General features: G+C 47.7%; 1 protein-coding gene across 7 annotated transcripts in view; it reads left to right on the top strand.

The window, feature by feature from the left end:
- The window catches only part of LOC135554195 (histone acetyltransferase p300-like), a 28697-nt gene extending 4313 nt beyond the window's left edge, over positions 1 to 24384 (top strand). Inside the window, exons 2-29 of one of the 7 annotated variants that reach the window (XM_064986331.1) lie at positions 1407 to 1996; positions 3356 to 3532; positions 4090 to 4387; positions 4704 to 4817; positions 5002 to 5226; positions 5416 to 5518; positions 5825 to 5947; positions 6164 to 6281; positions 6435 to 6618; positions 8305 to 8382; positions 8513 to 8598; positions 8768 to 8914; positions 9023 to 9517; positions 9794 to 10024; positions 10190 to 10382; positions 10673 to 10824; positions 13072 to 13311; positions 13481 to 13569; positions 15139 to 15249; positions 15792 to 15848; positions 16124 to 16201; positions 16479 to 16555; positions 18051 to 18201; positions 18605 to 18865; positions 19085 to 19250; positions 19387 to 19560; positions 19804 to 19968; positions 20058 to 24384. In XM_064986331.1, coding sequence (XP_064842403.1) covers positions 1407 to 1996; positions 3356 to 3532; positions 4090 to 4387; positions 4704 to 4817; positions 5002 to 5226; positions 5416 to 5518; positions 5825 to 5947; positions 6164 to 6281; positions 6435 to 6618; positions 8305 to 8382; positions 8513 to 8598; positions 8768 to 8914; positions 9023 to 9517; positions 9794 to 10024; positions 10190 to 10382; positions 10673 to 10824; positions 13072 to 13311; positions 13481 to 13569; positions 15139 to 15249; positions 15792 to 15848; positions 16124 to 16201; positions 16479 to 16555; positions 18051 to 18201; positions 18605 to 18865; positions 19085 to 19250; positions 19387 to 19560; positions 19804 to 19968; positions 20058 to 23246 — 8072 coding nt within the window. In that variant the 3' untranslated portion in view covers positions 23247 to 24384. The remainder of the gene's footprint in view (positions 1 to 1406; positions 1997 to 3355; positions 3533 to 4089; positions 4388 to 4703; positions 4818 to 5001; positions 5227 to 5415; positions 5519 to 5824; positions 5948 to 6163; positions 6282 to 6434; positions 6619 to 8304; positions 8383 to 8512; positions 8599 to 8767; positions 8915 to 9022; positions 9518 to 9793; positions 10025 to 10189; positions 10383 to 10672; positions 10825 to 13071; positions 13312 to 13480; positions 13570 to 15138; positions 15250 to 15791; positions 15849 to 16123; positions 16202 to 16478; positions 16556 to 18050; positions 18202 to 18604; positions 18866 to 19084; positions 19251 to 19386; positions 19561 to 19803; positions 19969 to 20057) is intronic. The other 6 variants (XM_064986335.1, XM_064986334.1, XM_064986333.1 and 3 more) reach the window with 6 other exon arrangements.
- The last annotated feature ends 326 nt before the right edge of the window (positions 24385 to 24710 follow it).

Genomic DNA, 24710 nt, shown 5'->3' with positions numbered 1-24710 from the left:
GATAGTGTAGAAATATTAACACACCCACCTGTTTCTCTAAAAGTGAATCGAGCTTGACTGAGGATGCATGCTTGCATATTTTGAGTGGATCAGCTCTTGTGTGTTTCATGGAAGACTTTTTTTCCCCGTTCTAAGATGGCTGCAGTCTACTGCTGCTCTAAGCTAGAGATTGCAAGAGGTGAGACTAAGATGCTTGTGCCGCCATAGGCGTTTCAAGTCTCTGCCAAGCACTTCCTCAACCTGGTGTCATAAATGGACCACTTGCCCCCCTGTTTCCGAAGTTCTATATCCAGAGGTGTTTGTTTGCCAAATGATGGTCATAAAGTACATAAAGGTTTGCCTTAGATTGGTATCCACCGTGCACTGTAAGTGAATGCACGTGTCTCAGCCAGGGGCAATTCAAGTAGATCTTGCAACTTAGCAGGTATGTCTGTGCACTTGCTATTTCCCTTTCTCTATGAAGAGGCAGAGAAATGTCCTCTATACACACACATCCACCTGCTACTCAGTCAGTGTTTACTTCTGTGGCTTCGCACTCTGACCCTACCCTGTCCACCTGTTTGGCACCCCATCAAACCACAAACTGGCCCAGGAGAGGAATCTCTTGGGTGGAGGCTTGTAGCCAGCCGCTGCACTGACTTAGGGTCCAGAAAGGGGAGGGATTCATTTAGTTGGTTGCAGCCAGCCGCTGCACTGACTTAAGGCATCCGCATGCTTCCCTCCCGAAACAGTTTGTGCATATATTATGACATTTTGTGATGTTTTTGTGTTCGGCAAGGTTTTTTTTTAGCTGTTTGTGCACACCACATTTTTTTCATGAGGCAAGCTGAAGTCCGGTAACCAAAGTCTACGCCCCTTTGTCGGTGATTGGTCAACAGTACGGATTCTTAAATAAAGTGTTTGTCATTCAACGAGAGACGACTTGGTTTCATGCATGTTTTTTTCACTTGCAAAATACTGCAACAAACATCTTAGTTAGATGTAAAATTGCATGACTAAGACCACCTTGGCAAAAACATCAAAGGGAATTATAGATTTCTTGAGTTATCTTAAATGAATTCAGACCATTTTGAGGAAGTGTATACTGGCTCAGGTCTTTTTAAAGGAGTGTGCTAGGCACAGACCTTCACCTAGCCAGGTTTTGCTAGGAGCAATCGGAACATAGTATGCAGACGCCGTTAGGGTCCAGAAAGAGGAGGGAGTCATTTAGTTGGTTCTTTTTAGATGGAGTTATTTCTCTTTCCAGAATGAATTATTGCTGCACGTACATTTTGAAGGAGGTTAGAGCTTTGTTAGTGAGCTTGCAATGTGAAGGGGCACAAGTGCATTTATTTGCTACTGCTCTCAATGTACACCTCAGGATATCCCACTTACCCTGCCCTCTCTTTCCTCTTACCCCCTCCCAGATTTCGGTTCACTCTTTGACCTGGAGCACGACCTCCCTGACGAGCTCATCAACTCGTCGGAGCTGGGCCTGGTCAACGGAGGGGACCTCAGCCAGCTGCACACCAGCCTGGTAGGAGGAATGGGAGGAGGCCAGGACGCTGCTGCCAAACACAAACAGCTCTCGGAGCTTCTCCGGGCTGGAGCGCTGCCACCCTCAGGTCAACAGGGAGCCACCAACAGCCCCGGTGGCTCCATGGGACTCCTGGGCAGCATGAATGCCTCCCCTGGGCCCCAGAGTATGGGCCCCCAGGGGCAGCACACCTCACCCCAGCAGGCTGGCATGATGCAGCAGGTGGGCATGGTGGGTGGACTGAACAGGGCCATGATGGGGGCCCAGAAGGGCAACGGACAGCAGCAAGGGTCCATGCCCCAGGGCATGATGGGAGGCCAGGTGATGAATGGCTCGCCCCGAATGGGTTACCAGGTCAACCCAGGCATGGGAAGTAACAGTAACCTGCTGGCAGAAACCCTGCAGCAGCAGGGGGGGCAACAAATGGGTGCAGGGGCTCAGGCTGGGATGAGGCCACAGCAACCTGGAGCACTGAACAAGGTAAGACCTGTTAATTGTTTTGTAGATGGACTTGTGTTCATAAATGTCTACAGGAGCAGGATCCTCTTTTACACATATTGATGTTACTGCACCTTTGCTCTGTGCTGGTCTTGGTGTTCAGTACATGTGGCTGTGCTAGCTGTCTTGACAACAGTGAGATGCTATGTTTAATATGTCATTAGATGGTTTCAAGATTGCTCTGAATGAACATGAATTAACCAGAATCGAGAAGAGTATTTAGTGTGTGAACCGTGAAGTGCCTCTTTCGGAACCGATCAAGTATGTCTGACGGCAGCAGAGCAGATTCATCAACCTTTAACCCTGTTATTGTGTATCCCAGCTATCATGTTGCCATAGGCTAATTTTAAATACACACTTCACATTGCTATGAAAATAATTGGATCAGTATGTCGGTGCTTTTCAGTTTAAATGCTTGTTTGTTGGTGCTGTAAATATGACAATCCAATCAGTTGTCAGAGCTGTTTTCATGAGGGCTTGGGATTGCTGGGTGCAGTGGAGGCTGTCATGTTCAGGCTGATGTTGCTTCGCTTAACACCTCCAGAGCTGTAGACTGGCTGAGGCTAAAAGAACAAACCATCAGTGCATGTTCTCTTTTAGTGTTTGGGCAGCTAAGAGCATAGATGTTCATTGTCAGTTGGGCAGTGTCTACATGCGTTTCCATAAGGTGTCTAAACCAGTGGGGAGTAAGAAGGGTGCAGACTTACAGCCATAAAGTTCCATCCAAAACGATCCTGATGGGACCCAGCTGAGCAGTGACCAGCTTATTTATCTGTTGGCCGTATCTGTCTTTTCCTGGAAGTAGTTCATTACATTCCTTTAGGCTGAAGATATTTTGTAAGGATAAGGGTTAACAGATGATGGAAAGCTGCTGGAGTAAGAGCTGATTTGGCGTTTCTCCCCCTTAGCAAGCAGCTGTTCGTTCTGTCATTGTCACCCCTAGATCACTATTGTCTTCAGCAGTGCTTGGTGTTTGTGTGAAAATGCTAGGAAAATTCAAGCTATTTGTTGAATTATGTTTTTGTAAATATGTCAGCGTTAATGCTTTGTTAACAAACTCTGTGAATAAGACCGGACTGACTACTGCTCAAAGCAGTGTAATGCCTAATGGTCCAGAGATTGAACTCTATTATCTGTCAACAAATTATCTCAGGTTGCTAGTGATTTTAAAGTTAATGAAGCTCCATTAGTTTTGTTTAATCTGCTCTAAAAAAAAAAATCGGGCAATTATTTATTTTTGTCCAATAAAGAACCAGGAACATGAGAGTAAACTAGATCTCACTCACCTAGCATTCCCTTAATTTCTCCCCATCTCTTCCTCTGCCCCCGTCTCTCTCTCAGATGAATATGATGGCTAATGCGGGCCCCTATGGTGGTCCGTACGGTCAGTTAGCAGGCCAGGGTCTGGGTGGTGCTGGGCTGGGCCCACAGCACCAGAACAAGGCTGGTCTGGCCAACAGCCTGGCCCAGTTCAACCTGGACAAGAAGACACCACCTATACAGGGCATGGCTGGGATGGTGAGGGCATTTTCCTTCTCACTTCTGTCTTTTTCTGTTCCTATTATTTTAGTGAAGAATATAGGGCCGGGACAATACCAGTATTGTGATACTTGTTTGTATCGCGGCAAGGGGGAAAAAAACACAAAGTGGATTTAACTTCTTTAGGAAAACAGCCCTAATGTTGGAAACAAACATCATTATGTTGTCATCCAGAGCCACATGTATTTATTTTCCAAGCTTGAGCACACAATATTTTACATACAGCAGGTTTTTAAAGAACTAAACAGTTTGGTCTGCTTCGTGTTTTCATTTTTGCCATGGAAAAAACATTGCAATACTGGTATCGTCAGTCCTACAAAAGTACTAGATTAAACACCCTCTGGACTTAAGTGGTAATCAACTCACAACCCACTGCTCTTAGTTCGGCCCATCCCACCTTGTCAACTTGATCTCCCTTTTTAAAGGCCCTCCCTTGTCTTTAATCCTCCATACAGCCCCTCTATCCCAGCCATCTTCCTTCTAAATCCCCCTATCCCCTCTGGTTAACTCACTCTCTTTTTGCTCTGTGTCATCAGGCCTCACAGCAGGCCTCGGCAGTAGGGCCAGTGTCGGTGGGTGGATCTGCGGTTGGAGCCGGGGCCCAGGCTGGCCTTGGTACTGTGGCAACAGGTCCGGGGGCAGCGCCCCCCACGGCCGACCCGGAGAAGCGCAAGCTGATTCAGCAGCAGCTGGTGCTTCTGCTCCACGCCCACAAGTGCCAGCGGCGGGAGCAGGCCAACGGGGAGGTGCGGGCCTGCGCCCTGCCACACTGCCGCACCATGAAGAATGTCCTCAACCACATGACCCACTGCCAGGCTGGCAAGTCCTGCCAGGGTGAGTTCATGGTCCTTTTCAATACTGCTTTTTTTGGTTTGTTAATATTCTGAAGTGGTTCCACTCTCTCCTAGAGGAAGTAGAGGAAACCACTTTAGACTATTGAGATGCATCCTTCCTCTTGGTTTGAGATGTATTGAATTCATGTTTCTGTAGGTTGCTTTTCAGCAATCAGGCCTGCTCTGGGGTTTCCCTTGTTTTTACAGTTAGATTTCCCGCCTTACTGCTGACATTAGGTCTTTACTGGGACACTGTCATTGTGTTGCACTGTCAGTTGTCTCAAGTTCTCTCCTTCTTTCTCTCTCTTCCCCCTCAGTGGCACACTGTGCCTCGTCGCGACAGATCATCTCTCACTGGAAGAACTGCACTCGACACGACTGTCCTGTCTGCCTGCCGCTCAAGAATGCTGGAGACAAAAGGAACCAGCAGTGTGAGTGTGGTTTGTATTGAGCTATGTGTCCGTCCTCTGCATTGTGATGTACTACGTGTGTTTGAACCAAGATGGCTACTTGTTCAACATCGGTTCCGTTCAACATCGGTTCCCATCATCGTTCATGGCAGTTTGATTATCTCTCCCTCACTACTTTCCCTCTCCTCTCCCTCCATCTCCACAGCTCTACTAAGTAGTGCTGTGGTTGGCCTGGGCAACTCATTAGGAGCAGTGCCAGGGGGTCAGCCCAGCACCCCTAACCTCACCCCGCCCAGCCAGATTGACCCCAGCTCCATTGAGAGGGCCTACGCTGCCCTGGGCCTCACCTACCAGGGCAACCAGATGCCCCAGCAACTGCCTCAGTCCAACCTGCCCAACCAGCCTGGCATGAGGTCGCTAAATGCCATGGGTGAGTCGGCATGTACTCCTCAAAACCGTGTTGAGGAAGAGTCTAGAAAATGAACAACCACCAAGGGCAGTGTAGCAGACTTCTTAGTTTAGTCATTGATTGAGCAGGAGAACATTTTTAAAGTGAATGGTTGTGATTCCGAGGAAAGGAACTGCTTTGAAGCTGTCCTCTCTTTATCTGCCCCTGTAGGAGGGAACCCCATGGGGATGAATGGAGGGGTGGGGGTGCAGCCCCCCAATCAGTCCAACCTGCTACCAGATGCCATGCTTCACAACAATATGAATGTGCAAAGGTACAGCAACACACTCATTGATCTCGTCAATCAAAAAGTAACACAAGAAATGTACATAACTGTAATGAGGCTAAATACAGGGGGTACCGGTACTAAGTCAATTTACGGTGGTACAGGTTAATCGAGGTAAGAACTCCCTATTCTTGGAATTCAATACTGATTTTTATGGTCCTGCCAGCTCTGAAGACTCAAAACATTATTCTACACAACAACACTCACAAGTTCACAAAGTTACTTAATTGACCACATTGAGCAAAGTTATAGCTTCCAGCTTGTCGTTTCTGTCCTTCTCTCTTCATCTCTCAGTTTGATGAACGACGGCAGCCTGGGCTCCATGCCTATGGCGACCCCTCCCTCAGCCGCGGGCATGAGGAAGAACTGGCACGAGGACATCACCCAGGACCTGCGCAACCACCTCGTCCACAAGCTGTGAGTCTGCCCTGACTGCACCAGAGTCACGGAGGGGGACACGTAGGCCACTGCAGTTTTAACGAAAAAGTGTTCTTCTGCTGTTGCTATTAGACGAGTACTCTGTATATGTGACTCTGGACTGCACCCACACCACACAATTATAGTTCATTGCAGGCTGTCAGTGTCTTTTGGCTTATCTCTCTGTATCTCTTTATCCGTCTGCTGGGTGAGCAGTGTGCAGGCCATCTTCCCCACCCCGGACCCGGCTGCGCTGAAGGACCGGCGGATGGAGAACCTGGTGGCTTACGCTCGTAAAGTAGAGGGGGACATGTATGAGTCGGCCAACAGCAGGGTGAGAACTGACTCCTCTATGTTGTGGGTGAAGACTGGTATTACAGTAGTATACCAGAAAGTTTAAATCACCGTATTCAAAAACTGCCCACAACAAGTAATGGCGGACTAGAGGGGGTATATACATTTACTGAATTTCCTAAATCGCTACCAGGCTGAGTACTACCACCTCCTGGCTGAGAAGATCTATAAAATCCAGAAGGAACTGGAGGAGAAGCGGCGGACGCGGTTACAGAAGCAGGGCATGATGCCCACGCAACCCGGCATGCCCCCCTCAGGCCTGCCACAGGGACCCCTTGGCATGGGCCAGTCGCCTCTGGCCCCCGGACAGCCGTCCAGTGAGTAGACTCTTTAAACGCACACATTTGACAACATAGCTACTCTCTTTCAACATAGGTGTGATTAGCACTGCTTGATCCCAATTGCATGGCTCTATTTACTTCAAAAGCTAGATTTCCATCCAATGGGCTACAGATTTCCAAAAATCTGCATTAAAAACTAAATTTGCATTCTCCCAGCAGAGGTGTGTGTCCATCAAACTTATTTTATTCCTTGTGTTTTTTTTTAGTTGTATTCTTTTTTTAAACTCTTTATCATTGGGAAGGGCTTGTAAGCAGTCATTTCACTGTAAGGTCTACACTCGTTGTATTCGGCGCATGTGACAAATAAAAATTGATGCGTGTGTAATGACAGAGTGCATGTAAAAAATGTGGTTAATTCTCAGGTACTGTATCTAGTAACAGAAGTTCAATGTGTTTCAATCACATTTTCAACACTACTGATGGTTTTGTCACACAAACTGTTAATTCGACAATTGTGCTGGTAAAGTGGACAGGGTTATATGATATGAATAAGAACAAGATCCTTTTATTTGATAATTGGCAGCCAAGCACTAATCATCATGTCACCAACATTCAAATAATGGCCTACCATCAATTTTTTGGGGGGGAATTTGCACGATCACCGTGCACTTAACCACCATGTAAAGTTCATCATAGCTTGTTTAATCTGCCTATAAACTCTTCATGCTTTTCCACGTCGTGGTGGTAGGCCTACAATGTAACATATCATTGCGTGACTCCCAAGTTTACTTTGATATGATGGGTACTATTAGAGGTCGACCGATTAATCGGCATGGCGATTTAGTTAGGGGCGATTTCAAGTTTTCATAACAGTCGGTAATCTGCATTTTTGGACGCCGTTTGCATTGCAGGCTTACCACTTGTTACGCAAGTGCAGCAAGGAGCCAAGGTAAGTTACTAGCTAGCATTAAACTTATCTTATAAAAAAACAATCAATCTTCACATAGTCACCAGTTAACTACACATAGTTGATGATATTACTAGGTTAACTAGCTTGTCCTGCGTTGCATATAATCAATGCAGTGCCTGTTATCATCTAATCACAGCATACTTTGCCAAACGGTTGACGATTTAACAAAAGTGCATTTGTGAAAAAAGCACAATTGTTGCACGAATGTACCTAACCATAAACCTCTTTTGCCTTTCTTAAAATCAATACACAGAAGTATATTTTTTTTAAACCTGCATATTTAGTTAAAAGAAATTCATGTTAGTTTCATACTTCCTATAATAACTGCAACCTAATATTTCTTTCTTTACTGGGAATATTGAGCCACCAGCTTTCATGTGTTCTGAGCAAGGAACTTAAACGTTAGCTTTTTTACATGGCACATATTGCACTTTTACTTTCTTCTCTATCTATCTATATAGAAAATCGGCATGGGCTTTTTTTGGTCCTCCAATAATCAGTATTGGCATTGAAAAATCATAATCGGTCGACCTCTAGTTATTATATCAATATTTCTGCCGCAATTGTCGCATAATCAGTTATCCACCCTTGTCTAGCTTATTTTGTTTTTGGACATGAGGACATTTTACCCGACACGTTTCCTGTTTCCTTTAGGCCGTCAGGTAATTAATCCGCATTAAATGATTGGATGGAAACCTGGTTACTGAAGCCATCGATGCAAAGCTAATGAATGTGTTTCTCTTCACTCTCAGATGGTTCTCATGCTGACCCCTCCATGATTCGACCCACCGGACCCAATCAGATGGTGAACAGGATGCAGAACCCTGCAGGTAAGTTGTTCCTACAGTCATGCATGCTCAGCTCAGTTTGCTGCTTGGCACAACCCGAACCAGTCTGAAGGATGGACATATAATGGTGGCTAATGTGTGTTACTGGTTTGCTCTCTCTTGTCTGTCTAAGGCATGAATCAGTTTGGACAAATGGGTATGCAGTCATTAGGTCAGAGGTCAACGCCTCCCCTCCCACTTGGTGGACCTCTAAATCAGGTTAGTCGCCCTCTCTCATTCCCAATGTCCAAATGAAGTTGGAAAGAACTGCATTCAATATTGATTGAAATTGATTATATTTCAACATTCCAATCACAGTGACTATAGAAAATAACCATGGTCTCATTAGAACAAAATTGAATAATTTATCTTGTTCGGTCTCACTCAGATGGGTATGGGGCCAACGCGGATGGGGCAGCCCAATGTGGCCCAGAACCAGTACCTCCCTCCTGGTCAGTTTCCTGGGTCCAGTCCTGGCCTCGGGGCTGGCCCAGTCAGCATGAACCATCCAGGGCCACAAGGAGGTGTGACACAGGTAAATAGAAACTGGAACCAATGCTGTAAGTAAAGGGTGACAGTAAAGTAGTTGTTATATTTGATGTTGGGTATAGACTCTAACCGTCTCCTCCATGGTGTTTTCCAGCAGGCCCAGATGCCCACGCCGCCCTCGCTCCCGGTCAGCAGCCCTGCAGCCCAGCCAGGCTCAGTGGCAGGATCAGGGCCCTCCCAGGGCTCTATGGGGCCAGGCAGTGTAGGTGGAGGCCCCCCTTCCAACCTGCAACTGCCTAACTCCAACTCCTCTCAGCCCAACTCGCACCCGCACTGCCCCCCCATCCGACAGAACTCCCCTTCCCCGGCACGCAGCCTCACGCCAACCCCTCATCAGACGCCGCCTGGTCTGCCAGGCTCACAAACCACCCAGCCTCACACGCCCAACCCACCCCAGGTTGACGCTCCGCTCCCGCTGCAGCAGCTGGAGTCGTCACAGCCAATGGGGCAAGGAATGAACTTGGAGAAGCCCAGTCAGCTCCAGCAGCAGACAAACGGTGGTGGAGCTTCTGGAGGCCTCCAGACGGGGCAGGCTCAGTCTGTGCCTACCCAGAATGCCCATGTTCCAACCCAGCTTCCGCAAACTCCAGTGAGTAGTTTTCCCCATAGTCTCACTTATTCCTCATGGTTGTCAGAAGTGCTGTTCTTTGGATTTCTAAGCTGATCTCTGGTCTCTGGCTATACCTCCGTACGTCACGTCTCTGAGATTTCCCTCTTTGCCTGGACAGACACCATAGTCATTATCTTGCTATCCATTCCTTGTTGGTCTAAGTCTCTGGCTGTTCACTCTTTTCACAATTTTTTTTTTGTCTGGATCTGTTATTCATTTTTATTTCTGTTAACTTTTCTCTCTCTGTCCTTCCAGCTGTCTCAGAAGTCTTCTCTGACGGCAGACGGCCAGGCTTCCACTCCGGCCTCGGTGAGCAGCGTGGACCCTAGCTCCCAGCTGACCTCGTCGGACGCCCCCGCCCCAGCTGAGCCAAAGTTGGAGGTGAAACAGCAGGACGATGAGGATGCCGAGGACCAGGGAGAGGGGAAGGCCTCTGGGAAGATGGGCAAGGGACAGGCAGACATCAAGTCAGAGGAGAAACCTGAGGTGAGGCTTCCAGTTTTTCTAAGGCAGGGGTCCAAAAGCAAAAGACACAGTGCTAGCTAGCCAGCGGGGTGAAGATTATTTTACACACAGCTAACAGATTTTATTACATTCAGGATGATGTCTGGAAATGTGTATAGGATATTGAAACATGATGTCCCCTCTCAGATTAAGAAGGAGAAGCCTTCAGGCGACGGATGCAAGGGCGAGCCTATGGACACATCGTCATCGGCAGCAACGCTGAAGATGGAGGACAGAGACAGGAAGCCAGAGGTGAAGACTGAGCCCAAGGACGAAGAGGAGAGGTCGGGGGCATCGGGTACGCACAGCTCCCCCGCCAGCGCTCAGAACAAGAGGAAAAGTAAGACCCCAGCCCTTACTCTTTCCTCTCTTCTTCAAATGAGCAATGTACCTGTCCTGATCTTCATATGCAAGCATTCCTCAACATTTGTTTTCGGACCTAAGTCAGACATGGTGTATAGATCTAGGCTATGAATCTTTGAAGCTAAGTGTATGTTCACCTGTAAACAGCCTAATCAAAAACTATTTTTCCCATCTTTCTTGCTCCTCCTTTTCCACTACTTGCACTGCCAACATCCCCACTTCCTCTCCTCTGTCGCTCCCTCTCTCCTCCTCTTTCCACTACCCCAGTCTTTAAGCCTGAGGAGCTGCGTCAGGCTCTGATGCCCACCCTGGAGGCCTTGTACCGCCAAGACCCTGAGTCTCTGCCCTTCCGCCAACCAGTGGACCCCCAGTTACTGGGAATACCCGTACGTATTCGAACTAGTAACAAAACTAACCTGGTAAGGGACTGCGCTGGCTTCCATTTTGCTTCCCTCTTAAAAACGTTCTTACCGTTCTTTTTAGTTCATTTTTCTCTCATCTCTTTTTCCTTTTTCTTTCATCCCTCTCTTCATCCTTACCACTGCCACATGTGTGCAAGAGTGGGCTGAGGGAGTGACTGTTGGCTAGGGGAGTTGTAGCGATACTGTGTGTGTGTTAGTGAGAGAAAGCTGTCTCAATCCTGAATTTGAGTGTTATGTCTTTGCTCAGGTAGAGTATACTATACATCAAACATAGGTCAGTTGGTTTTTACTCTAGGTTCTTGGGTAGGTGCCTGTGTGTTTATGTCAGTGTGTGTGTCAGCTCATGCTTGCTTCTCTCTACTTCTTTTACACCACAAAAAAAATGTAAATTTTTGAAAAACTTGTTTTGCTTGTAAACCAAGTCAACAGAAATCAATAAGTCTGTCAGTAATATTTAAGAGATGCAAATTTAAACCTTTCTGCCTGTTGGAATTTAACGGAAATATTTTGGGATTAAGATCAACACTTGAGAGGTGGTTTGGCCCTGGCCATGAATGTTAGACCCCTGGGCCTTGTTAATGGCAGCTTGTGTTTCTGCCTTTCATCAGACTTCAAAAGGCCTAAAATAAGCTGCCATTTTATCAGTGGCACATCACCGTTCTGCATTTATAGTAACCTGCCCTAAAATGGGAAATTTACTAGTCAAAAACGTTCATAGCCCATTACTTTCTTTTATTCTTTCAACTGCTTTCTTTTAATTGCATTTCTTTATGCTTTTACAATTCTAATTTGGATATGATTTAGCATTACATTTTTTTCTCCCACATATGCCTATTCATAGTAGAAGCTTTCTAGACAGTTCCTCGCCAGTAATCAGTATTGTTGAAGTTGATTGTGAGTTATGTGAAGAGTTGTGCCAATGCCTGTATGCAGCAGTAGTGTGACTCGGATAATGCTAATAGCTAGCAAATCAAATATCTCAGACCTCCTATTGAACACCTGTGAAGAGATACCCAGGCAATGCCTGGCACTAAATACAATAATTGTTTGTACGCCATTGTACACAGGCAGACCAATTCTGATATTTTTGCCCAATTATTGGCAGAGGAGCTGATCTGATTGGTCAAAAGACCAATTAGTAGAAAAAGATCAGCACTATAGGCTGACTGTAAATGCAGCCTGAGGGGGACTTGATATCGTATGGTCCTCACCATAGTTTTAACTCTCCTCAAGCAGTGCTGGGGCACACTTACTCCATTCTCAGAGGTCATTGGCACACTTCTCCTCAGTAACCCTCAATAGCCCCAGTGATGCACCTGACCCCAGAACACCACCTGGGTATTCAACATGGACACTCAACCAGGCTCAGGAACTGCTCAAATAACCAGCAAATCCTTGCACTCTTAAAAGTGTGGTTTTTATCTATCCACAATGGGATTATCACATCTCAATTTCCAATACACTCATAGAAACAGCACTCATAGTTGTTGCAATTGAGCTCAGATGAATGGAATGCAGCATACTATGTGCCATGTGTTCATGCATCACAGGCTGTTGTGTCCTCTGTTTGTCAAAGTGAAGGGTCTCATTTCCTGTTTGTGTTTCCCTGGAGACGGAGAGAGATCCTTGGCTTTGCCCCTTTGTCTCAGTGCTCTTGGCTTTGACTGTGCCGTGTTGCCAACCTCCATGCTGCCAGTTTACCAGCGTGTGTTGTTACTGCCTGACTGTTACTGCTCTGTTCACCTCAGCTTTGCACCCTGACTCATGCCCTGAAGATGCTCTCCTTCGGAATAGTCTCACTGCTTGAAAAACAAACACACATTTACAGTGCACAACAGGTGCTTTTCCTGTAGTTTCTGATAACTGTTGGATGTAAAAGTTGGTCTGCCTTTAGAGGACTAATCTAGTCTTGATTTGAGGAGAAGTTTGAATTTGGGCAGAATGGGAGGGGACAAGCCTGGCCCACCCCAGTGTCCTTCCTTGGCCTGTTCCCATATTAATGTAGAAATGGTGCAAAGTTTGAGTGGTGAAGGGGAGAAGCTGTCATGTCTCTCTGTGTGCATGTGAACCTCTCTGCAGCCGTCAACATTGTCCCCTGCACCCTCTTCTCTCCCCCGCTCTGGTTCCACCTGGATGTCCACCACAACTTCTGCTACTTCATCGATGACCACATCCCTTTTCTCCCCACCTTCCTTTCCGGGCTGAACCGTACCCTCGCTGACACCTGGACTTGGTCCCCTCCAGGACTACTTTGACATTGTAAAGAACCCCATAGACCTGTCGACGATAAAGCGTAAGCTGGACACGGGACAGTACCAGGAGCCCTGGCAATATGTGGATGACATCTGGCTCATGTTTAACAACGCCTGGCTGTACAACCGCAAGACTTCCCGCGTCTATAAGTACTGCTCCAAGCTGGCCGAGGTGTTCGAAGCCGAAATCGACCCGGTCATGCAGGGCCTGGGCTACTGCTGCGGGAGGAAGGTGAGTGGATGTGTGTGTAAATGGATGTGTGTAACATCAGTCATTGAAGTCAGCACAGCTTTCACCTTTTCTCCTTACCACTGCCTGTTAAACATAATATCGTACAAAATAATTTGGTTCCTGGATAAATATTTTTCAGTACAGAGACTATGTCCTCTTATGTTTGCAGCTTGAGTTTTCCCCTCAAACTCTATGCTGCTATGGGAAACAGTTATGCACCATCCCGCGCGACGCTGCTTATTTTAGCTACCAGAACAGGTAAGGGGCGTACAGAAGCACAAACATACTCAGACACTGAAAGGAGCAGGTTCATTCATACCCTCAAGTGTTCTCTCACACACACATGCACACAAGTCATGTTTTCTGCATATTTTATATAAGTCTACATTTCACAAATCTACTTGAGTGATTGTCTTATTGTGATATTGTGCATGCTGATATTCTCTGCAATATAGCATTGTTCAATCACAGATGAGTTCAGTTTTAATTTGCTTTAAATGGTTATACCCTGCCACCGTTTTCATCTTCATCCTTCACCAATTTAATTTTCACTTTTGACATTTACAAAGTGGGTGCCCTGTTTTGAGATGATTTTGAAATCTACACTTTCCCACTAATCTACTTAGAATGCATAGAGAAATGTATTGATCAATTACAGGTAAGTAATTGAATCAAACTGATAATTGGCAAATGGATAGGTAATTCCTTTTGGACACAGTACTTCAATAAGACTCAGGGCGATATTGCAGCACAGCTGTAGTGAACACTTTGATCTGCAGAACATTTCAGTGAACAAAGCTGTGAAGCTGATTGGCTTGATTCATTTCACCGTGAGGACAGAATCACTATAGTGTAGTTACGTTAGGGCAACATGGTATTAACAACCTCGCTAGATGTATGATAATTCCTTTCCAACACAAGAAGGGGACCCTCTTTATAAATGGAGCAGAAGGATGATGGGTCGCTGTTGCACTACCACTTGCTTTTCCTCATCCACACTGTTTTTTACCCCCCCCCCCCCCTCCTCTTTGTTACTGTGCTAACTTAAAGGGATACTTTGGGATTTTGGCAGATGAACTTGTGGATACCATTTTATGTTTGTCCAGTGTGAAGGAAGTTAGGGAGATTTTCATGAGGTAATGCTAACTAGCATTAGCACAATTACCCATAGTCTTCCAGTCATTGCTCTAACGCTAGTTAGTAATTGCGCTAGTTATCCTCCTTAAAACCGCACTGAGTCATAAAAATGTTATCCACGAGTTCATCGGACTCTGGGGAAGTAGATAAAGGGCCTCACTTCCAAAATCTCGGAGTATCCCTTTAATGATGTTTTTGTCCACTGACTGTCTGTGACACTAATCTGTGCTTTGCATTGGATCTCTGTCCTCGTTGGATGTTATGTTCTCCACGTCCCTCACTCTTCCCATCCTATTCATCCCTCCATCGTCCACATCTGACCTGTAACGATTTATTTCACACTTTTTTAATATTCATTTTGCCCTCCCTTCCCCCATCTCTTCCCTTCTCTCCCTCCTTTTTTAATATTCATTTTGCCCTCCCTTCCCCCATCTCTTCCCTTCTCTCCCTCCTTTTTTAACGCTTGTGATGTCTGCATTGGCCTGCTTTGGTGTGACCAATCATCCACTCCAAAATTTAACTGCAAAATCAAAACACCTGCCCACACAAAAACCCTGCATCATGATTGGCTGCTACCTGGCGACGACCTTGCCCTCTGCTCTTCTCCTGGCCTGTCCTGCCCTGCCCTGATTGGTGACTGCTTCCTCGTGCCTTCTCTGTGATTGGCTGTGCGGTTGGCGAACGGTGTAGTTCACCACAATTTGGGCTTCTTGCTGACAGGTACCACTTCTGTGAGAAGTGTTTCAACGAAATCCAGGGCGAGTGCGTGTCCCTGGGGGATGATCCTTCTCAGCCTCAGACGTGAGTACCAGCCTCCCCACCCCTCTTAAACCCCCCACCATGTTAATACTAACATGGTTCTTCTATTGCTCATTTTGATGACATGTAAATATTGTTTGGTTCCTTTTGATTTAGAAATACTCTCTATCAATGCGATTGAGAAATGTTTAAGCTCTTCAATGGGACTTTTCTTTCTCCCCATCACTGAATACCTTCTCAGTCTCTCCCTTAGTGAAATACTCAAAACTTTTAAAAATCAAATGCATTTCTCTCTCCTCTACCTCTTAAGGCAGCAGTTCCCCTCAACTGCCATCTCCATCCTTTTACTTGATTTCTGCCTCTTCTCAGCTAAAACCCCAACATACTGAGGGCTCCTAATGTTCTGGAAGTGTTAGATGATGTTTTTGAAATGGCTGAGTCCTAGCCTGTATAAAGCCGGAGCCTGCTCTTATTGCTTGTGACGACTTTATGGCTGTAATATAGTACATTGCATTTCTGGCCCAGTGATTGGCTTGAGTCTGTTCTTACCTCCCACACTCCTGGGCCTCTCCCTCCTCTTACAGGTCCATCAGCAAAGATCAGTTTCAGAGGAAGAAGAATGACACGCTCGACCCAGAATGGTACCTACTCTTTTTCCCCTTTACATTTGATCTGTACTTGGTGTCAAACCATATGTTTTCCATGTGGTACATTTGCAGAAACTTTAGATACTGTGAAATATTTGTTAACTGTAATATTTCATCTTTACTGTGTTTTAGTCAGTTACCCTAGGGCCTGTTTAGGTTATCGTCATGGCCTTTGTGTTTTGAAATGTTCTGCTAATATTGATATTTCCGTGTGTGACACATGGTATCAATAACCCGTGACTCTCTATCCACCTCTCTCTTTTCTGTAGGCTTGTGGAATGTACCGACTGCGGGCGTAAAATGCACCAAATCTGTGTCCTGCATAATGACACCATATGGCCGGCAGGGTGAGCCAACTGGTGTACACATTCTGTACATCTTACGTTAACGAGACTGTTAGAACTGTGAAACCGCCCACTTTATTCCAAGGTGCAGTTCCAGGTTCAATCTTTCCGTGGTTGTGTTGCCCGTTTGCCATCATGACCCTCAGCAATACCTTACATCATTCATTGCTGCCAACTTCTACAGTAGGGCAAAGAAGTGAAGCTGAAGGCCACAGAGATATGATAACAAATGCATGTATGATGTATTTGAAGTAAAGCGTGTTCCTTTTCATCTCCACAGCTTTGTATGTGACAGCTGCCTTAAGAAGGCCAATAAGACGCGGAAAGAGAACAAATACGCGGCCAGAAGTAAGTGGAGTAAGTGACAAACGGGGGGGCGCTCATCTACCGTCATCTTCATCGGGGTGTCAGTCTCCCTTCCCCTCTCCAGTCGCTCAGCCGTTTCTTTTCTGTGTTCTCTTTATCCCTCTTCTCCTTTGGTGCTGTTACTGACACATACCAATTTCCTAACCGCACATCCCACAAGTATAACACCATACTTTCTCATGTGAAGAGCAAACACACAATTGACTTTTTCCCCCTTCAAATCTTTGTTTAAATTTATGATTTGGTGCACTGTTTTTTCCAAATAGTTTTCTTCTTTCCTCTGGTTTAATTCCCTACGCCCTGATACACTACTCGAGAGGCCGAGTGTTCCAGTTAACACACATTCTACCTTTTTCCCATTCTACTTTCTTCCATGACCCAAACCTTTCGTATCTCCCCCTCCCTCCCCAGTGAAAATGTTATATGTAACCAACCCTATTTTTTTATTTCAGAAGCCAGTCCTCAGACAATAGTTGCCGCTGCCAGTCTGCTGCAGCTTTGTGGTTCGATTACACTCTTATCCCAGGCCTGTACACACTGAAGGACATGGCAAAACATGGTCATTTAGGGGTTCTCGCTTTATAGTTTGCTGTTTTTAAGGTTTGTGGGTCACCGGGGCAATCATGGACTTTTTTTTTTTTCATCTTGTTGGAGCCTTAATTATGTCATCCTCTCACAAATCTCTTTTTCCTCAGTGGGTGTCCACTGTCCAGAAATCTACTTGAAATCATATTTTGGGTAAATTTTTTTCAGTTTGCAATGGCATCGATACTCGCGCTTTTCCCCCAAACTTTTTGACAGTTGTTCAGTTTTTGCGTGCCTACAATCCTTCCACGAGTGGAAATTCTTACCTCCCCCATCCCATTCTCCACACCCTCAAAGAAGGCAGAGTTTTTAGGGAGCCACAGGTAGGCGAACGGGCTTGCAAATTAAAAGGACCAACTGGCCTACACTCATACAAGGATCTCAATGAAATATGTCTTGAATGGAAGAGGGGGAAATGTCCTTACATGGTGTCAGATCCAGTTTACACCCTGTCATCTCTTCTGATTTATTGAGTGCTCAGAGCAGAGGATTAGTCCAAGTCTCAGATATGCTGTTAGTTGCCAAATTGACAACGCTATCAGGGCATTTTAGACATTGATTGACAAAGTGCCTCAGTTTGACTTCAGAGTCCTCTAGAAGCAGTCAGTGGTTGAGTTTATGCTTCTGACTTGCCATTTTTATAAAAAAAAATGTTAACTGTCAGATTAGAGCCCAGTGGTTCTTCTGTCTTTAATATCACCAGTGAAAATCTCTGCTCTGAGCTACTTAACATACATTACCCCCATACACCCCCCCCCCCCAGACAGGTTGGCTTTAACTGAAACCATGTGACCTTTCCTCTAATTGCTATCACCCATTCCTTTCTTCCTTCTGTCCAAAATTGTTTTATTATTTCTCCCTCCCTCTCACATTCTATTCTTTCCATACTTAATTTTCACAGGGCTCCCCCAAACTAAGCTGGGCAGCTTCCTAGAGGGGCGAGTGAATGACTACCTCAGGCGGCAGAACCATCCAGAGTCTGGTGATGTCACTATCCGTGTGGTCCATGTCTCCGACAAGGTGGTGGAAGTCAAGCCAGGCATGAAGTCCAGGTGAGAGTCTTGAGGGCACAGTGAGGTAGTGAATCTTTAATATGGAGTCAAATATAGACTACCAAGGGAGATGTCAAATTGATCCTAGCTTCAACGGACTCAAGGTTCATGTGGGCTTTCAATTAGTCCCATTTGTAGACTAGAGTTCCCTGGCCAGCCCACTGTTATCTGTTCTCGTGAGACAGTGCCTATACAGTGGGTGTGTCTACTTACGCTCTCCTTTAACTGATACAGGTTTGTGTGGGTGTGTCTACTTACGCTCTCCTTTAACTGATACAGGTTTGTGTCTCCTTTAACTGATACAGGGTTTGCGTGGGTGTGTGTGTCTACTTACGCTCTCCTTTAACTGATACAGGGTTTGCGTGGGTGTGTGTCTACTTACGCTCTCCTTTAACTGATACAGGTTTGTGGACACCGGGGAGATGTCCGAGTCCTTTCCCTACAGGACGAAGGCGCTGTTTGCGTTCGAGGACATAGACGGGGCTGACGTCTGCTTCTTCGGCATGCATGTGCAGGAGTACGGTTCAGACAGCCCTCCGCCCAACCAGAGACGCGTGTATATCTCTTACCTGGACAGCGTGCACTTCTTCCAACCCCGACACCTCCGCACAGGCGTGTACCATGAGATACTCATAGGGTACCTGGAGTACGTCAAGAAGTTGGGGTAAGAGACAAGGCCCTTTTTTTTTACTAAGCTCAACCTATTAGTGGGTATAGACTCCTGAGAACACGACTTGACCTCGTCACTCTAAACTATAGTGTAATGATATGTACTACATTTCTAAAGGCTCTGTTGTAGATTTCATTCTACTTTACTGTTCTAATAAGATTCACTCTTTCCAGTTGCTGGTCTGATTCTTCAACTATTCCTCTCCCATGGCAGGTTTACAACAGGGCACATCTGGGCTTGTCCCCCAAGTGAAGGGGACGACTACATCTTCCACTGTCATCCTGTGGACCAGAAGATCCCCAAGCCCAAGCGTCTACAGGAGTGGTACAAGAAGATGCTGGACAAGGCCGTAGCTGAGCGCATTGTGCATGACTACAAGGTGACTACAATTTTTGTTTTGTCAGACATTGCACAGGCTGTGCCAGGCACATCCAACTGCTTTCTTCTATGAGGTAATTGTATGTGTGGAGCCCCCCCCCCCCCCCCCGACACTTCTTATTCATGCTCTGTTTCAGGACGTCTTCAAGCAGGCCACAGAGGACCGTCTCACCAGTGCCAACGAGCTACCATACTTTGAGGGGGACTTCTGGCCCAACGTGCTGGAGGAGAGCATCAAGGAGCTGGAGCAGGAGGAGGAAGAGAGGAAGAGGGAGGAGAACAGCACCTCCAGCGAGAGCGTAGATGTGAGTGTAAGGACTTCAATACAACAGGAGAGAGAGGAGTGTTTTTGTGAATATGTTACAGGATCTGGGGTGAAGGATATATTGGTGGTCCTCAATAATAACATGATAGGAGTAGCTGTTGTTAAAAAGTATTGCTTAGAGGATAGATATTGAACCATTGCTAATTGGGTCAATTTCGAGGCTGCTTCAGATTCAGTGGTTAATGGAATGTATTGGAGTCGATTTTAATCTGTTGTTCTCCACACACAGGCCCCGAAAAGTGACAGCAAGAATGCCAAAAAGAAGAACAGTAAGAAGACGAGCAAGAACAAGAACAGCAGCCTGATCCGAGCCAATAAGAAGAAACCAGGGATGCCCAATGTGTCCAATGACCTCTCCCAGAAGCTCTATGCTTGTATGGAGAAACACAAGGAGGTATTTGATGCTGTCGCCATCTTCTAAATAAAGCCACAAACACACATTCTCAGTCCCAGTGCTCATCCTTTCTTCTCTGCCTCCTACAGGTGTTCTTTGTGATCCGTCTCATCGCCGGCCCCACTGCCAACTCCCTGCCCCCCATCACGGACCCGGACCCCCTAATGGCCTGCGACCTGATGGATGGGCGTGACGCCTTCCTGACGCTGGCCCGGGACAAGCACCTGGAGTTCTCCTCCCTGAGGAGAGCCAAGTGGAGTTCCATGTGCATGCTGGTGGAGCTACACAATCAGAGCCAGGATCGCTTCGTCTACACCTGCAACGAGTGCAAGGCAAGCGTGGAGACACGCTTCCACTGCACCGTCTGCGAGGACTACGACCTGTGTATCACCTGCTATAACACAAAGGGCCATGAACACAAGATGGAGAAGCTGGGCCTGGGCCTGGACGACGAGAGCAACAACGCAGCGGCCGCGGCCACTCAGAGCCCCGGGGACTCCCGCCGCCTCAGCATTCAGCGCTGCATTCAGTCCCTGGTCCACGCCTGCCAATGCCGCAATGCCAACTGCTCCCTGCCGTCCTGCCAGAAGATGAAGCGTGTGGTGCAGCACACCAAGGGATGCAAGCGCAAGACCAATGGTGGCTGCCCCATCTGCAAGCAACTCATTGCTCTGTGCTGCTACCATGCCAAGCACTGCCAGGAGAACAAGTGCCCCGTACCCTTCTGCCTCAACATCAAGCACAAGCTCCGCCAGCAGCAACTCCAGCACCGCCTCCAGCAGGCTCAGATGCTTCGGAGAAGGATGGCCAGCATGCAGAGGGTGGGCCAGCCTGCCTGCGGTGGAGGAGGACCTCCTGGGGGGCTGCCATCACCAGGTAACAATGGCACCACAGCCCCCAGTACACCCACATCAGGAGGCACCCAGCCCCCAACACCACAGACACCCACCCAGCCCAACATGCCTTCTGGGCCCCAGCCTGGGATGGGTGGTGGAGGAACTTTGCTGCTGCAGCAGCAAGGTGGGATGCCTCAGCAGCACCACCAGCTTCACCACCAGTTCCAGCAGATGCCAGGAGGAGGTGGGATGATGAACTCCCCCCAGCAACAGCAGATGGTTCCTCAGGTCCAGCAGCAGTCCCAGGCCTCAAACCCCCCACAGCTCCAGCAACACCCCAACAGCCTGTCACCTTACACCAACAGGCCTCCAGGCTCCTCACCGCACCCTCAGTCCCAAGGCAAACCGGGCCTAGGACCAGCCACACCACCTCAGCAGCAGCAACCACCACAACAGCAGCCCAACCCTGGCCAGCCTTCTATGCCCCAGCAGCAGCAACCTCCTTCGGGGCCTCCTCCAGCGGCTGTGGAGATCGCCATGAAGATTCAACAAGTGGCAGATGCACAAAGGAAGATGGCCCTGCAGAGGCAGGCGGCGCAGGCAGCTGGCATGATGCCTCCGCACCCTCACCACCAACAGCCCCAGGGCCAGATGGGCATGGCCCACCCTGGGGTGGGCATGGTGGGGGCCCAGGGGCTGCCTCCCCAGGCTCAGGCAGCTCAGGCTGCTGCCAGGGCTCACATGGAGCAGCAACAGCAGCAGGGTGCTCCAGGTATGATGGTGGGCCCTGGCCCCATGCAGCAGCAGCCCCAGCAGCCTAACCCCCAGGGCCAGCTGCCTCCACAGGTGCAGCAGCAGAGGGTTGGTCCCCCGCTTCAGATCCCCCAGCAACAGTGGGCTGGCCAGGGAATGCCACCCCAGCAGAGGCAAGCCATGATGGGACATCCAGGCATGGTGGCGCCTCAGCAGCAACAACCGCAGCAAGTGCGGCAGCAGGCTCAGGGACCTGGTGGGTTGATTGGTATGGTGCAGCAAGGTGGTGCAGCTGGGGGTGGGAACCTTCCGCAGGCTGCCCTTCAGGAACTGCTGCGTACCCTTCGCTCCCCCAGCTCACCCGAGCAGCAACAGCAGGTGCTCAACATCCTCCGCTCAAACCCTCAGCTAATGGCTGCCTTTATCAAGCAGAGAGCCTCCAAGTATAAGGGGGGCCCAGGACCCCCAGGAAACCCTGGCGGGCCAGGTCCAGGCAGAGTTCCAGGAGGTATGGGTGGCCAACAGGTCAATGTGAATGCTGTGGCTGGTCAGCCAGGTATGCATATGGGTCAGGGAGTCAACATGCCCACCATGACCCAGCTACAGCAAGTACAGCAGCAACAACAACAGCAACAACCGCAGCAGCAGCGTCCTATGCTTAGTAGTTTGCAGCAGCAACAGGTGGCAGCACTTCAGCAGCATCAACAGCAGCAGCATCAGCAAGGAGGGATGCCAGGCCAGCAGGCACCTAACATGGCCAACATAAACCCCCAGTTCAGAGAGCTCCTTATGAGGAGGCATCTCCAACTACAACAGCAACAGCAGCAGCAGCAGCAGCAACAGATTGGGAACCATGCCCAGTTCCAGCAGCAGGGCTACATGGGCCAGCCGGGCATGGCCCCCCAGCAGCCTGGTCAGGGCCAGTCTGGACTGCAGCAGCAGCCTGGAGCCCAGCCAGGGCAGCAGGGTTACCCCAGCACGGTGGCCCAGCAGCAGGCTGCTGCAGTGCTACAGCAGAGGCTCCAGCATCAGCACCAACTCCAGATGCAGCAGCAGCAACAACAACACCAGAATGCCATGGTGGGCCACCAGGGGGCTGAGGGGGGTCCGGGTACTGGAGTAGGCGGCCCCCCTCAGCAGCCCCAGCCCCCGCAGGGCACCCCCCAGCCGCAGTCCTCCCAGGTTCTGCTCCAGCAGGCACTGCACCAGAGGCTGCTTCAACAGCAGCAGCACCTGGGTGGGGGCTCTCCTGCCCAGCACAGCAGTCCCATGAGCCCCCAGCAGCAGATGGCCCAGTCCCCTCACCTGCAGGGCCAGACGCTGTCCACGTCCCTCAGCAACCAAGTGCGCTCGCCACAGCCCTCCCCGCGACCCCAGTCCCAGCCACCACACTCTAGCCCCTCCCCGCGCATGCAGCCCCAGCCTTCCCCTCATCATATCTCCCCACAGACCCAGACGGGCTCCCCGCACCCAGGCCAGCTACCCCAGCACCACCCTGGTATGGTGGTCCCCTCTCAACAGCTGCCTCAGCAGCAGAACTCAATGGACCAGTTTGGGTCAGACCAGAATGCCATGCTGTCTCAACTCAGTGGGATGGGTGGTCTCCATGGGCCTGGAGGACCTGACATGCTGTCTGGGAACAGCCAGGACCTTGGGCAGAACATTAATCATAACACTTTAGACATGTAGCCTCACCGTGCTTTCGGGACTGCACCTGGGACAGTGTTAGCCTTTTTTTACTATTAATATTATTTAATGTTTTCAATAAAAAATACATTGAAGTGAACTTCCTATGGGAGATGCAACTATAAATCAACACGTCGATTAATTAATAAATGAATGGTAAGTTATTGCTGTTAATATATTTTTTGCCAATTGTGTACAAATAAGGGGATGGTATCTCCCTTCGAGAATACGATGCAGGTAATATTTTTGGGGTTTGGGACTATGGGAGTATTTGCCTTTTTAAGAAATGTTTAAGATTTGAAAAAAAAATGAAAAATGTAAGAGCAAATAATTGAATGCAATGGATTTATTGTAATTTCTCCATAAATCAGTCTTATCAGTTTTAGTTATTTGGATGAATATTATTATAAATCCAAACACCATGCATATCTTTCTTTTAAAAGTTTGGGTTTACTTTATTTATTTTCATTTTTTGGCGGTGTGTTGGCATATACCCTAAGACTGCTACAATTCATATAGAATATATTTTTGTTATTGAAATGGGGGTGGGGTTATTTCATTTCACTGATGTCTGGGTTGGGCTTTCAATCTGGAATAAAAAAGAGTTTGGGGTTGAGGGCCTGCTGCAAGTTTCAGTGGCCAATGGAGACTACATTTGAAATGCCGAACCATTGGACATCAATACTGGAAGGGACTTCCGTCTCACTGACCACACATGCCCTCCCTCACCCTCATGTGTGAGCACTCTTGTAAGAAACTTAGTGTGGGGGAGGGGCAAATACCTATATGCCTGTAAAGTTTAGAGTGTATGGGGGGGGGGGGGGTCTGCCAATGTATAGGACATTACTGTTCTTGTAAAACAGAGGGAATGGATCCAAATGAACTGTGCTGCATAGAACTGAGGAAGGGGAGAGACGTGACCAGTCGTTCTCTGCCTCACCCTTACTTTTCCCTCTGGACTTGAGCCCAATGCACTGGTCCCCTTCTCCTTGCCCCAGAATAATTGCTGTCCCTCGTCCCAACCCCAATTTATCTTTCTGCTCAGAACTTTGAGAGTTTAATTTAATATTTTTTACTGTACAAAGAACTGTGGACTCAAATACTGTTTTTTTTTTTTATAATAAAATGAAAATGAAAGATGTGCTGAATAATTTTGCTTGTAGCTAGTCAAATTAGTGTTTTATTTTTGAGGGGTTGGGGTGGATCGACCTATGTACATGGTTCCCCGAGGAGACTGACCCCTAGTGGTGGTAAAAGGAGGCACAAGTTGCTGCACATGCATTTCCAAAAAAGCTACTAAAATGGACCAGTGAGGACACTTCTGTTACTGCTAACATGTTTTATTACATGCTAAAATGTTGAGGTTATATGAATCTCAAGCACAAGTAGATTTGACACTATATATATATATTTCTAGGCATATGGTATAGAGAAGACATTTGACATGTCATTGTGACCAAAGATACA

Source organism: Oncorhynchus masou, chromosome 14, assembly GCF_036934945.1.
Source record: "Oncorhynchus masou masou isolate Uvic2021 chromosome 14, UVic_Omas_1.1, whole genome shotgun sequence".
Classification (NCBI taxonomy): domain Eukaryota; kingdom Metazoa; phylum Chordata; class Actinopteri; order Salmoniformes; family Salmonidae; genus Oncorhynchus; species Oncorhynchus masou.
The sequence above is the reverse complement of the archived record's forward strand: the minus strand, read 5'-3'. Positions and strand labels throughout refer to the sequence as shown.